Raw genomic sequence first — 14,377 nt, forward strand, 5'->3', positions numbered from 1 at the left:
TAAAGGAAGGGAGGGAGGGAAGGAATGAGAAAGGAATCAAGGAAGGAAGGGGGAAAAAAAGAAACAGAGTGCTATGACATATGCCCGTAATCCCAGCTAATAAGAAAACTGAGGACAGGAGAAAGTGAATTTAAGGCCAGCCTAGGTAACCCAGCAAGACCATGTCTCAAAAACAACACAAAACAAAAACCTCTTCCAGGATAGGAGTATGGTTCAGTAGCAGAGCTCATGCTTAGTCTGAGCAAGGACCTGAATTTAATCCCCAGCACCTGGACCCTGCTTGATGGGCTGAAGCCTGAGGTGGGGAGTCCTTGGAAGAAGACCCTGAAGATGAGATCTTCAGTTTGACCTGTCACTAGGTATCCAACAATGAGGACCTGGTCACTGGTGATGGGTGAACTACTCATAACTTCTAATGTTCTTCAGGGTCTATCCCCACCTTCCCTCTGGCCACCAGATCGATAATTAGCATTGAATCCCAGCACAGAGCAGGAGCAGGATCTGACTGATATGTATAAGCAGCAAAGAATGCCTGCAAATGGATCCTCAATATGCTGGATTTGAGGTGGGTAATACAGTTGGATCAGGAGGGTGTCTTAGTCTGTTTTTTTTTTAATTGCTAATAAAATAATACCACAGACTAGCTGTGGCATAACGAGGATTATTTGGGCTCATAGTTCTGAGAGGCCCAGGTCTAGGGGCCGCATCAGATAATGGCCTTCTTTCTGGCAGAGTCCCAAGTGGTGCAGGACACCACATGACAAGAGACAGGGCGCACACACGCATGCCCGTGTGCCTCTTCTGGTCTCTTTCTCTTCTGATAAAACCACCTGATCATGGGGCTCCACCTTAATGAGTTTCTCTAATCCTGATGATCTCCCAAAATCTCCACCTCTAAAGACCACAGTCAGATTAAATTTACACTCTCAGAGATTACATATGAACACAGGAAGACTTTGGAGGCACATTCAAATCACAGCAGGAGAGTTTGCGAACATGGAGAAGTGGTTTGGATCATGTCCCCCAAAAAGATATGTTGAAGTCCTAACTCCTAATACCTGTGCACGTGACCTCATGTGGCTATGTGGTCTTTGCAGGTGCCATCAAGTTAAGATGAGGTCATGCTGGGTTATGACGAACCCTAATCCAATGACAGGTGTTGCTTCAAGAAGAGAGAATTTGAGCACCTAGACGTAGAGACAGAGAGGACAAGTCCACGTGACAACACAGAGAGCTTTGAATGATGCATCTGCAAGCCAAGAAATGCCCAGGGTTAGAAGTAATCAACAGAAGGCAGGAAGAAGTGAGGACAAAATCTCCTCAATAGAGTGTGTCCCTGCAAACACCTTGATGGTGGGCTTTCAGCCTCCACAATTGTGAGAGGAAGAAGTTCCCTTGTTTTAAGACACCCAGTTCGTGGTCCCTTGGGTGGTTACAGCAGCCCTAGAAAACTAATCTAGGGGGCATTGTCCCATGAAAAAAGGTTGGATATTTGGTACTATTTTCCCAGCCTTTTCCAGGCTAAGAAGTTGCTAATGTGGCTCTTGGACACCTAAACAGAATACACATATCAAGAGAAGTGTGGTTGCTTTTTTTTTTTTTTTTACTTTTTTTCTTTTCAGCACTGGGGATGGAACCCAGGGGCATTCTACCTCTGAGCTACACCCCCAGCCTTATTTTTTTTTAATTTTTTAAAATTTATTTATCATTTTTTATTGGTGCACTGTATTCATACATCATAGTGGGATACAAAACCTTTTGTAGACATACATGCACCCATTGCCCAGTCAGCCCCCACCCAATCCCCACCCCATTCCCTCCCCATCCATCCTTCCCATGCTTGGCTTAGTGGTTGACATCTAGTATTATAGCAATTTATCCAAAATTAAAAATGATAATCTCACATAATAGTTTCATTTGTCTGATACCAAGCTTTTGATAACTTAAAGATAACATTTCAATATTTCTTTTTGCTTTCTTTCTTACCAGAGAATATTTTTTTCTTTTTTTTTAGGTGAAACTATCATATATTTATATATTTATTTTTCAGAAAAAAATCTATCCTAATATGGAATATGGACTCTAGATACCCAAAACGATCTCAAAAAAGAACAAAGCTAGAAGATATATATTTTCTGCTTTCAAACCATATAAAGCTACAATAATTGAAACAGTGTAGTACTGTTATAAAGGCAGATATATAAACCATTGGAGTTAAATAAAAGCCTAGAGATAAATTCTTCCCTATATTGTCAAGTTATTTTTGACAAGGTTTCCACGAACATTTGGTGGAGAAAATAATAATCTTTTAACTCAATATTGTTGAAAAATAATAATTACATAAAAAAGAATAAAATTGGACCCTACCTAATCCCATATACAAATATTAACTCAAAATAGATAAAAGACCTAAATATAAATCTTAAGACTATAAACTTTTAGGAGAAAATCTGGGTCATAAAACCTCACAACATTGAAATTGGCAGTGATTTCTTGGATATGATTTCAATGGCACAGGCAATTGAAGAGTATAAAAACTCCCTAAAAAATAAAAAAATATTGTATATCCAAAGACAACGTAAACAGAGTTAAAAGTTACTGATAGAATGTGATGAAATATTTCCAAATGCTATATCTGAAGGTATATTAATATTCTAAGTAGAAATCCTAAAAATTAACAACAACAAAAGCAAACAATACAATTTAGAGATAGGTAAAAGACTAACATAAATAATGAATCTCCACAGATAACTAATCTTAGTTGTCTGTTGGATGGAAAATCTTATTTCTCTGGTTCTGGTGTGTGTTACCTATTTCTTCTTTGTAGTTAATCTCTTTGAGTATTTTCTCTAGCACTGGTTTTGAAGATATAAATTCCTTCAGTTTTTGTTTGTCATGGAAGCTTCTTATTTCTCCATCTAATTTGATAGAAAGTTTTGCTGGGTAGGAAATTTTTGGCTGGAAGTTGTTTTCTTTCAGAGTTTGGAATATGTTACTCCAAGCCCTGCTGGCTCTCATGACTTGGTTTGGGAAGTCTGGAGTGATTCTAATTGGTTTGCCTCTGAATATCACTTGGCCCTTTGTTTTTGTTGCCTTTAAGATTCTCTGCTTGGCTTCCACATTGGTCATTTTGACAATTATGTGGCGTGGGAATCCTCTTCTCCGATCCTGTCTAAAGGGAGTTCTATAAGTTTCCTGGATCTGTGTATCAACCTCTTGCTCTATGTTTGGAAAATTTTCTGCTATTACTTCCTTGAAGAGATTGTTGATCCCTTTGGTTTCACCTTCTTTTCCCTCCTCTATTCCAATTATTCTTAGGTTAGCTCTCTTAAAATGGACCCATATTTCTTTAATGTCAGATTGCTGCTGTCGGATATTTTTTTCTAGATTAGAAACTATGCATTTATTTTTGGATTGCTTATCTTCAAAGAGCGAGATTCTGTTCTCCATGTGGTCTAATCGGTTGTTTGTACTTTGAATTAAGGCCTTTACTTCATTAATTGCATCCTTTATCTCTTTTTGGCTCTCGCTGAATTCTTTTCGAAGCACCTCTATTATTTCTACAGTTATTTTCCTGATTTGATCTTCTAGAAATCTCTGATTTTCTGTTTTATCGGGTTCTGATGTTGTGGGGTTGTGGGCATTCATTGCTCCATTGTTATTACTCTTTCCCATGATTTCGGAAGTTTGTGCCTTCTCTGGGTTCTTCCCTTGGGTCACTATGACTTCACTTAACGTGCTCTGGATCTCGAGTCTGTGGTAGCTCAGTCACCACTACTCCTTTACTGGGTTGTATCACAGAGTCTCCGACCCAGGGAGTCGATAGAGGCTGCTTTAGACTATGGGGAGGTGCCAGGTTGGGCATTCTATGGTGTGATATCTCTGCCACTGCCACTCCCCCAACTGGGTCAAGTCCCTGGGAGTGCAGTACTGGGATTTCTCCTCTGGGGCCTGCAATTTGACTCACTGTGGTTGAGTATGCAGATGGAGCTCTAGTGGACTTGGTGAATTTGCTGATGCTGCGCCAGTGGCAATATGACGCTGCTGCCACACCCTTGGCCGTGAGGCTGGCATATTTCTTCTCTGGTTTTGAGCTCCGCTCTGAGTCCCTGCAGCATGTGCTGAGCCCAGCCACTGGGAGCTTTAGATGCTCCCTGCGCGGAAAAATCTGCCGAATCCCGCCTGGCTGTTCCGCAGTGGCTCACCTCGGCTCGCTGTCTGCTGCTTCTCTCTGGAGCCTGATGGGCTGTTGAGTGCATTGGTCTGTAGCCATAGCCGTCCGGTGAACTCGCTGCTGCCGCCAGCAGTAAGGTGCTGCTGCTGCGTCCTCGGGCGTGAGGCCGGCGTATCTCCTCTGTGGCTCTGAGCTCCGTTCTGAGTCCCCCTCCTCTCTGGGGCTGGTGCTGCAAGGAAAGATGGCGCCTGCCATTCCACGCCGCGGCTCTGGCCGCAGCACTGAAGTCTGGTTTCTTTCTGGTGTCCTGTTTTTCTAGCCCTCTTTTTCTCTGTCCCTTGTAATTACATTTTTTTGTTTCTCTGTGATGGTGATTTCTGGCTATGAAAGGAGCTGATTTTGTGGTAATAGAGATTGGTTGTTAGCGGGGCTCTTAAGCCCCGCTTTTCTCGGTCACCATCTTCCTGGAAGTCCTCCAGCCTTATTTTTTATACTTTCTTTTGAAACAAGGTCTCACTAAGTTGCACAGGGCCTCACTAAATAGCTGAGGCTGTCCGTGAACCCACAATCCTCTTGTCTCAGCCTCCCAAGTACTGGGATGACAAGCATTCGCCACTATGCTTGGCTCTGGTTACGTTTTGAAATATAATTGTGCACTAATTTCTAGTCATTATTGAATATGCTTAAAGATACAAGCTATGACCACCAGAACTATTTTTATAACTTTATTTTTAAAATAACTTAAAGCTGAGCATGGTTGCAGACGCCTCAGTACTTGGGAGACTGAGACAGGAGAACTAAAGTTTGAGAACAGCCTCAGAAAACTAGTATGACCCTGTTTCAATATAAAAAGTAAAATAAAAAAAAGGAGGAGCTGGGGATAGCTTAGAATGTCCCTGGGTTCAATTCCCACTACTACTACTACTACTAATAATAATAATAATAATAATAATAATAAATAAATAACTTGAACACCTGAGTACAATGGTACATGCCTGTAATTTCAGTACTAGGGAGGCTGAGACAAGAGGATCACAGGTTATGCCAACATTCAGTAACTTAGCCAGATCCTGTTTTAAATTTTAAAAAAAGGGGGGGCTGGGGAGTATCCCAGACATATAAAGCCTCTGGGATCAATCCCCAACATTAAATAAATAAATAAATAAATAAATAAATAAAGTAAGTGGGTTTGACTGTCTGTGACTTCCATCTCTGAATAAATACCTGAAGTGGGGACACAATGAAATCAGGTCATGATCTAATAGGCATGTCCAACTTTGTTCCTTTGGTAGATAATATTCATTCCAACAAAGAAACACAAGACCACAAAGTAGCCAGTGTCCATACTTCCTGTTTTTCTTCATGTTTTATAAACCTAATTTTTAATTCTATTTCATTTTTAATTACTAGTACAAAAACTGCTCAATTTGATCCAACCATAGATGTGATTTAGAATTGACCTGATATTCCTTTTTGATCTCTGTTATCTGGAGCATGAGAACTTGTGATTGTTATATCTTGGATGTTGATCATACCCTTGATTGAAAGGTCTCTTAATAAGAGCTATTATAGTACATGAAGCTAAATAGTAAGATGATAAATCAAAAGCGGTGCTACTTTACACAGAATTATAGAGATTTGCTTTACTTTTAGTGGCTTACAGGATGCAAGAGATGGTAGTTCCTATTATATCTCCATTTAATTCACCAACCTGGCCCCTACCAAAGAAGGAGGAGGAGGAGGAGGAGGAGGAGGAGGAGGAGGAGGAGGAGGAGGAAGAGGAGGAGGAAGAAGAGGAGGAGGAGGAAGAGGAGGAGGAGGAAGAAGAGGAGAAGGAGGAAGAGGAGGAGGAGGAGAAAGATGAGGAGGAGAAGGAGGAGGAGGAGGAGAAAGTTGAGGAGGAGGAGGAGGAAGAAGAGGAGGAGGAGGAGGAGGAGAAAGTGGAGGAGGAGGAGGAGGAGAAAGTTGAGGAGGAGGAGGAGGAGGAAGAGGAGGAGGAGGAGGAGGAGAAAGTGGAGGAGGAGGAGGAGGAGAAAGTTGAGGAGGAGGAGGAGGAGGAGGAGGAGGAGGAGGAGGAGGAATTGATCTCAGAGGATGATACTGGACCACCGCAAATTTAACTCAGGTGCTTCTCTAGTTCCATTCTTTCCATATCCATTAGGAAGGATCGTTGACATGATATGATAATGTGTGTTCATGGGCTTGTTCTGTTTTTTCCTATAATCTGAGAGAGCTCCCAGACCTTCTGCAGAGCATCTAATTGATGTAGTATGACCAACAGATCACATCAAATTGTTTAGACCTCATGAGCAAGAAGTGACAAGTATTATAGATTTTCTCTAAAATGTATGTTCGGGAGGGTAAGGAATAATTGCTATAGATTTACAGGTCCAACAACATGGCCAGCGTTTATAGGAGCCTAGTGCTTGGGGAAGTTCCAGAACAATCTCTCCAAAGTAATTAAAAAGAAAAAGAAGTTGCACTTGTAGTGTCTACTACCAAGAAGAAAACACAATGCTTGGCAGACCTCTTTGGGTTTAGAGACAGTGTATTCCACACATGGGAATATTGTTCTTTAATATCATGTTCTATGATATTAGAGGCTTCTAGTTCTTAGTGAGACCCAAAAGCGAGAAAGTATTCAGCAGCATGTCCAGGCTGCAATACAAGCAAGCTTGCCAATACAGTCATGTTATTCAAAGTACCTCTGGAATCTAGGCAGGAAAAGACACTAAATAAGGCTTCTCACAAAACTTAACAGGAGAAATATAACATAGATTCTGGAATGAGGCCATGCCATCTACAGTAGAGAAGTGTCCAACATACAAATCATAGCTCCTGGTATGTTACTGAGCCATGGTAAAGACAAAGCATTTGACCATAAACTATCAAGAGACCATGAAGACAAAACTACCCATCACAAGCTGGGTATTATCCGACCTATCAGGTCATACTGCGCATCAGAAGATGGAAGTGGTATATCTGGAATCAAACACCAGCAGGGCCACTGGGTGTCACTAAGTCCATGTCAGAGGGTCCAGGCTCCCATGTGGCCTTCAACTCTCACACCAATGCCTCTCCATCAGCTTACCCCTATCAACACATGATAGGATGGAATAAAACTGAGTGTAGTTCACAGATAGTCATTTTGGTAAGTTGGAGCAAATTGAAAATGGACTGTAGGTACACTATAGCCCATTCAGGGTGACCCTGAAGTAAAGGTCACCCTTTACTTCAGGTGACGAGTGGAAATCCTCCCAGTAGATAAAGCTTTGAATAGTCACCTGGTCAGTCATTTTGTACGGAGAACAAAACATCCCAAGATAATGCTATATGTGGAGTCATTGGCAGTAGTGAATGGCTTAGCTGGCAGATCAGCTCTGGAAAAAGAAATACAGGAGAACTTGGAAGAAGGTGCTCTGGGAGAAACATGTGGTTAAGCCTCGGAGAGTGAACACAAAGTGTGAAATCTTTCAATTTCCCATAAATACATGTCAGAGAGCATCCACTTGGAAGAGGTACTAGACAACCAATAGACAGGCTGCCTTGGCCAGTTGATGTCAGCACCCAGCGCTGGAGCAATCAGCCCAGGAATGAAGTATCCATGGCAGCAGAGATGGAGGCTGCATCCAGGCTGCCAGTCATCACATCTGATCTGGCTCCTGTTACTGTCAGCAACAAAACCAGTGCTGAGCCACTCCATGGCACAGTGGCTGGGAAAGCACAACAGCCTCTTGGGGGCAAATGGTTTATATCAGATCCCATCCATCATGGAAGGAATAACAACTGATCCTGCCTGGGGCAGACATATATTCCCCATGAATTTGCCTTTTCAGGCTACACATTCAGAAAACACCATTATCTGAGGATCTAGAGTATCTAATTCACCAACATGGGATTGCATATAACATCAGCTCAAGCCAAGACACTGAGTATAGCATGAAGGTGACGGAGCAACGGGCAGGTGACAGTGGAATCTATTGGTCCTACCACATACTGCACCATCTGGAAGACGACAGCCCTCTGGGGTAAAGGAAGCCTCTCAAAGATGTAGCTGAGGCATCAGCGTAGAGATGCATGGCTATGAGAATAGCACATTATCCTTCAGGATGTGGTACGTTACATAACCCGCAGTTATGACCTGCTGCCTCTCCCCAGTGGGTGAAATACATTAATCTGAGAAATAAGAGGTAAGACAGGTGTGGCACCACTCACATCATTCACAACCGCACACTTAAGGAATATCTCAGCTCTTCAACTTTAGGCTCTATGGGTCTAGAAGCCCATAGAATAACTCTTCCATTTGGAATATAATGAATATCCCACTAAATATAGGCCTACGACCAGAACCTCGTCACTTTGGGGTCCTCATGCCCTGAACAGAAGGCAAGGCCAAGAGTCACCACAGTGACAAAAATAATTGATCCTGATCCTCAGGAGGAATTATGGTTGTTGCTTCATAAGGGAAACAGGGAGAAAGATGTTTGGCACGCAGGTGATCCGTGGGACACCTCTTGATACTGCCTTGTCTCATTTTTACTCTTAAGTGGGCAGATACAGCAACCATGACCTAGTAAAGGTATGTTTACCAACGGTTCTGACCCAGGTCGGGTCATGAGGGCCCCAAAGTGATGAGGCACTGGTCATAGCCCTATATTTAGTGGGATGTTCATTATGTCCCAAATTGAAGGGTTCTTCCTTTTTTTTGTTGTTTGTTTGTTTTGTTTTGTTGGTGGTACTGGGGTTCCTGGAAGCCCTTCTACCTCCGGGATACACTCCCACGGGCTACACTCCCAGACCTATTTTTTAACTTTTTTGTGTGGAAACAGGGTCTCTTAAGCCAGCGCGATCCTCCTGTCTCAGCCTCCCAAGTGCGGGGATTACAAGCGTGCGCCACCACGCCCAGCTTAGGGTTCTTCCTTTTGGCAAGACAATAGAAGTGAGGGGAATCAAGAATGGGTGGAGAAGAGGGACCGGCAGTAATAGCTGGAGCTAGAGCTGTTCTGCTATCTGCTCTGTAAGTGTCCTCAGGAAGCATGACCACAGAGTGGCGGAGAAGCTGTATCTGGATGGAGTGAACTTCCTGTGAGAAGCAAGCGGATCTTCACGGTACAGGGGTGGGGTGCTGTAGACACTATAGGTCATACCCCAGGTCCTCTTAACTGGCAGCACACTGCTGACGAAATTGCACTCTCTACTACCAGAGTTGCTAACAGCTCACAGCTGCTGCTTCTTAAGAAAACTTTCCACCATTGAGTGGCCCCTAAACAACCCTTCCATCCCCACTGCCAAACCCTCCCATCCAGCCAAAGACTGCTGGATGCAAAGATATAAAAGGCTTAGTATTATGTTCCAGAATCTCCTCTGTAGGTCCAGCACCAATCCACAGGCGCCTTATCTGAGAACACGTCCTGGCTGGGTTCTTTCTCCTTTCCTACCCTGCTTACATCCTCCTTCCCAATCTTTTCAGGAAGAGCTCTGTCTCCATAAATCACACTCTAGGCTCACCCAGATCTCTATCTCAGACTCTTCTTTTAGGGAGCCCTGCCTAAAACAGAAGGGATAAAACAAGGCAGGGGAGAGGGACATGGAAGTGGGTGGGAGGAGGAGGAACAGGAGCTTCATCTTTAAGACAGATGGCCAGGAAAGTCCGCAGAACAGATGGCACAAAAGCCAGGTCAGAAGGAGACCTGGAGAGTTCCGGTAAGGGAGAGGAGGCCCATTAGTACAGAGTGGAGTGCAGCAGAAAAAGACAATGAAGACTTCTCCATGTCCTACAGATCATATGGGGTCTTGAAGGCCACTAAAAGGACACTGGCTTTAACTCTGAGTAAGCTGGGAACCACCAGGAGGTGGTGGGCAGGGGTGAGATGTGATCTGGATTTAATAGAGTCACCTCCTTGCAGCCAGCTGGAAAGATGTCATGCAGGCAGGGAAGTAAATGATGTTGGGCAACTGGGACCCAGAGTCACCCGATCTCGGAGCTCTCTAACATGTCTGCCATTGCTGATGGAGCAGGAAGTACACATCCTGTTCCATTATGGAACATTTGTTTCATAATCTACCACTGAATGCTGGGGGCTAACACAATGCAGGAACTGGGTCCATCTCTTTAAAAGAAAAGAGTTTATACTTTAAAGACTCCAAACTCCCCTCAGCCCCCCATGGGGAAAGCCTTCAATGGCACAACTAATTAGAAGAAAAGCCTATCGGGTCTAGAAGTTGCTGGCTGTACTGCACTGCAACTAACTTTCTAGACCTAAACAAGTGGCTTAATCTCCAAAAAGCAAGCAGAAAAAGAAAAGACACTCATTAGAAGGGTAGCTTGATAGCAAGGTAACATGATATAATGATTAAACATATAGGCACAGATATTTGTGACAACATGGATGGAACTGGAGGACATGTCACTCACGTTGAAACTTAAAAGTTGGTTTCATAGAAGTAGAGAGTGGAATAGTGGTTGGGGGCGAGGTGAGAGAAGAAATTGAAGAACCAGTACCAAAATACATTAGACAGGAGGAATAAATTCTAGTGTTTTACAGCCGAGGAGGGTGACATAGTTTACAACAGCTTATTACATATTTTTAAAGACCTAGAAGAGAGTTCAAAGGTTCAAAAAACTAATAAATATTTAAGGAGATGGAAATGTTAATTACCTTAATTTGATCATTACACGTTATATACACATATCAAATTATCACTCGGTTCCATAAATATATGCAACTGTTATGTCAATTAAAAATAAAGTGAAGGCTGGGCTTGGTGGTACATGCCTATAATCCTACTACTTGGGATGTTGAGACAGGAGGATTGTAGGTTTGAGGTCAGCATCAGCAAGTAGTGAGACTCTCATCACTGGAGCAATTTTTTTAAATGAAAATTAAAAAATAGAGCTGAGAATGTAGCTCAGCAATAGAATGCACCTGGGTTTAATCCCGAGACGTACATACAGACAGACAGACAGAAAGAAAAAACAAGAATGTGGTCATAGAACATCTGATTTAAAGCCCAGCTCTAAGCCAGGCGTGGTGACACACGCTTGTAATCCCAGCACTTAGGAGGCTAAGACAGGAGGATCCCACAGGTTCGAAGCCAGACTCAGCTACTTAGGCTCTCGGCAACTTAGTAAGACCCTGTTTTCAAATAAAATATATTGAAAAAAATAGGTCTGGGAGTATATCCCGGAGGTAGGAAAGCCCCTGGGTTCCACCCTCAGTACCACAAAAAAATAAATAAAATAAAGCCCGGCTCTGCTGTTGAGAAGCCACGTGACCTTGGGCAAATCACTTAACTTCTCTTGGTTTTCTCATCTATAAAATTATAGTAGTCCCTCACCATGGGGTTTTAATAAAAGTGGGTTTACAGTGCCTGAGACATGCTCTGTTTGCCTTTTAGTTTTTTTTAGGATAAGCAATCAGAGGACACCCACATTGTCACTGAAGTTGAATAAATTCGCATGTCAATTTTGGGACATTAATTTCCAAGTTTAATCCCTTCGGTGTCATCTGTATAATCCAATACCAAACCACAAGTGAGTGCATCTTCTTTCTTCACTTCTAAAACATTATTGTGCTTTTAGTTGATTAGCTATTCAGCTGCTTCTTATCAATGACTGTTCTCCAGCAAGGCTAATAATGCCTGGCTGTAATCAACCCCATGTGAGAAGCCTCAGAGGCTCCCCCGGGGACCTTGCCACTCCCCTGACCAGGAGGACACTCTGTGATTATGAAGCATCTAGAATTCCACTGAAATGATGCTCTCAGTCTCAAACATCATTAGACATGTAGGGTTCCCACAGCCTGCTAAGTGAAAAAGCAGGTTTTTCAACTACCAAATGCCCCTTCCAAAAGAGAAAACAGTCCTTTTTTTACTTTAAAAAATATATATATATTGCATGCTATCGATTGGTGAAATGAATGAGGTAAGGAGAAAATGTCCATTATATGCCAAGCTCTTGGCAGGCCATGTAATTATCTTACAGAATTGGGGATCAGTCCAAACGCAAGGCAGAGCCGGGCTCGGTAATCACTGTTCAAAGACTGACTATGTTCTTCCTTCCTCTGCCAATTGTTTCTCCATAGAGGTCACTGAAAGCAGAGGTTTGAATTTGGCTTTGGTTTTTCTGAATCCATTCCATAATTATGAGATCAAGATCCAGCATCCACTTAGTGCTGGCCATTTTTCTCCTGTCCTGTGACGCGTTTCAGAGGAAACAGTTCCAAGAGCCCCAGACATACAGCTCAATTTTGGGTTGAGGTCCCACAACCTAGAAATTACATACTTTATTATATCTCTAAGCAAACTGCTTTGTAAACAAATACATCTTCACCTGTATCGTTTCACCAAACAGAGCAAAAGCAGCATTGAGGATAAGTCTCCTATTGAAAAGAGCAATTGCATTTCAAAAAAGCAATTAAAGTTTCAAAAAAATTAAGGTTTTTTTTTTGTCACATATTTTACAAACTGAGTAGAGTTTGGTGAATATAACGGCAGCCGTGGTTTAAAGTCATGGTTTTTATCCCAGACTGCCAGATTCCATTGTCACCACTTGAATAAGCCAATTAAGCCATTGTGTCTGTCTATTGCATTTCTTAATCAAAGGAGGGCCACACAATAAGATGTTACCTGGGGAGTGCTCAACAGAAGGATAAAACACTCCTTAAAAGTGTTATTATAATCATTTTCTATATTTGGCTGGTTTATGCTGCTGTCACTGAGCTAGGTTTTCATCTGTACATGATAATTTAGCATAGCTGATTGAAGCCTTTTTGTTTTTAATTACTAAAGTAATAAGGTACCCAAACTCAGTCTTTTATTATGAAAGCGGATTATCAAGAGGGATGAGACAGAAAACCTTAACACCAACAGGGGCATGGATGCTATAAAACACAAAAAATAGAATCTCACAAAGAGTCCTAAGTTGTCTAGAAATAGGACTTCAATGTAAAAGTTTTTAAATTTCAGAGAGAACATTAAAAAATTTAAAGCAAGATGCCAGGTGGCATTTTCACTCAGCGGGATTAGAAATAATTACTCTCACCCATAAAAAGCTTGTCAAGAATATGTCTCATATTTATTTATATGAGAGAGTTAGGTCATTTTACCTTGCACATACGGACTACTGATTAATTCATCTATAAAACCCGAGAAGACATTTACTACATCTATAAGAATTAGCAAATTAAAATGTAACATGATTTATGGTGAGCTCTCTTCCCCAAAATAATATTTTACTTTTAAAATATTTGAGAGTAGACGAAAATTCTCAATTACGTGATAGAACCGAACAATTTCCCATTGCTACCACGTGAGGATTTCTGCTTTAAAAAATACTAATTTTTGAAGATACTTCTTCAAACTATCACGTAACTATCTTTTTCCTTGAAAACTATACAATCAGGAACCACTTTATTTTGTAGAGTAAGCTAAAAAGTGCAAGTATCTAACTTTCATTTATAGTGAAAAACTCAAAAGTATTTCAGCTTAAAGCAAATCTATATTTATTATTACTATTGAATTAACATGAACTATTACCTCCCTAAATCTTCTCTAATTCAAACCCCGAACATACCATGTGCAATATTGCCAGTAAGCACTAATAATCCTACTGAATAGATAGAACAGTTGTCTTGATATTTTCCTAATTCAACCCACTATTTTTCATGTATCTGTTTTCTCCCCTTCAGGCATAGATCGTAGGCTCTGAACGGGGCTCCAGAAGCCATCTAACCTGACCCACCCCTCCCCATTAAAACATGATTTTATAAACGTTATACAAAGGCATTCGTGGGCAGGATGAGGCTACTCAGAAATAAAGTTTGCATCACAACTTTACCTTTGTAAAATCCCCAGCGAGTCTCCCGCAGCGTTCTTCACTCCTTCCTTTCCAGGTTTTAAAATTTTTTCTTTGAAGGTATCAAATGCTTTAAAAGGCATTTTGCATGGGGGTGGGGGGCACCTCCTCCAAGCCTTTAGCAGCCGGTCTCAGAAACTGTCATCTTTTCTCATTTCCAAGGTGGGGAGCCCTCTGTTTCCCTTGATGAACACCTGGAAGTCAGTTCTCATGGAGGTAACTACTTAAAATCAAAAAGGACATGAAACCCAGCCCAGATTTTCCAAGTTGAGACCAAAAAAAAAAAAAGAGGAGGGGGGGTTTCAGCAAGCCCAGCAGCCGCTTGTGGCCGCCGTCTCAGGCAGCTA

At 41.9% G+C, this 14,377-nt stretch overlaps 1 protein-coding gene across 1 annotated transcript in view; it reads right to left on the bottom strand.

Annotated features, from left to right (window-relative positions):
* SLC17A8 (solute carrier family 17 member 8) overlaps positions 1 to 14,113 on the bottom strand; it is a gene marked incomplete at both ends in the record, with an annotated part of 56,901 nt that extends 42,788 nt beyond the window's left edge. Inside the window, one exon of the mRNA XM_080706457.1 lies at positions 14,013 to 14,113. Coding sequence (XP_080562583.1) covers positions 14,013 to 14,113 — 101 coding nt within the window. The remainder of the gene's footprint in view (positions 1 to 14,012) is intronic.
* Between the last annotated feature and the right edge of the window lie 264 nt (positions 14,114 to 14,377).

The sequence above is a fragment of the Muscardinus avellanarius genome, assembly GCF_963383645.1.
Source record: "Muscardinus avellanarius genome assembly, chromosome: 11".
NCBI classification, from domain to species: domain Eukaryota; kingdom Metazoa; phylum Chordata; class Mammalia; order Rodentia; family Gliridae; genus Muscardinus; species Muscardinus avellanarius.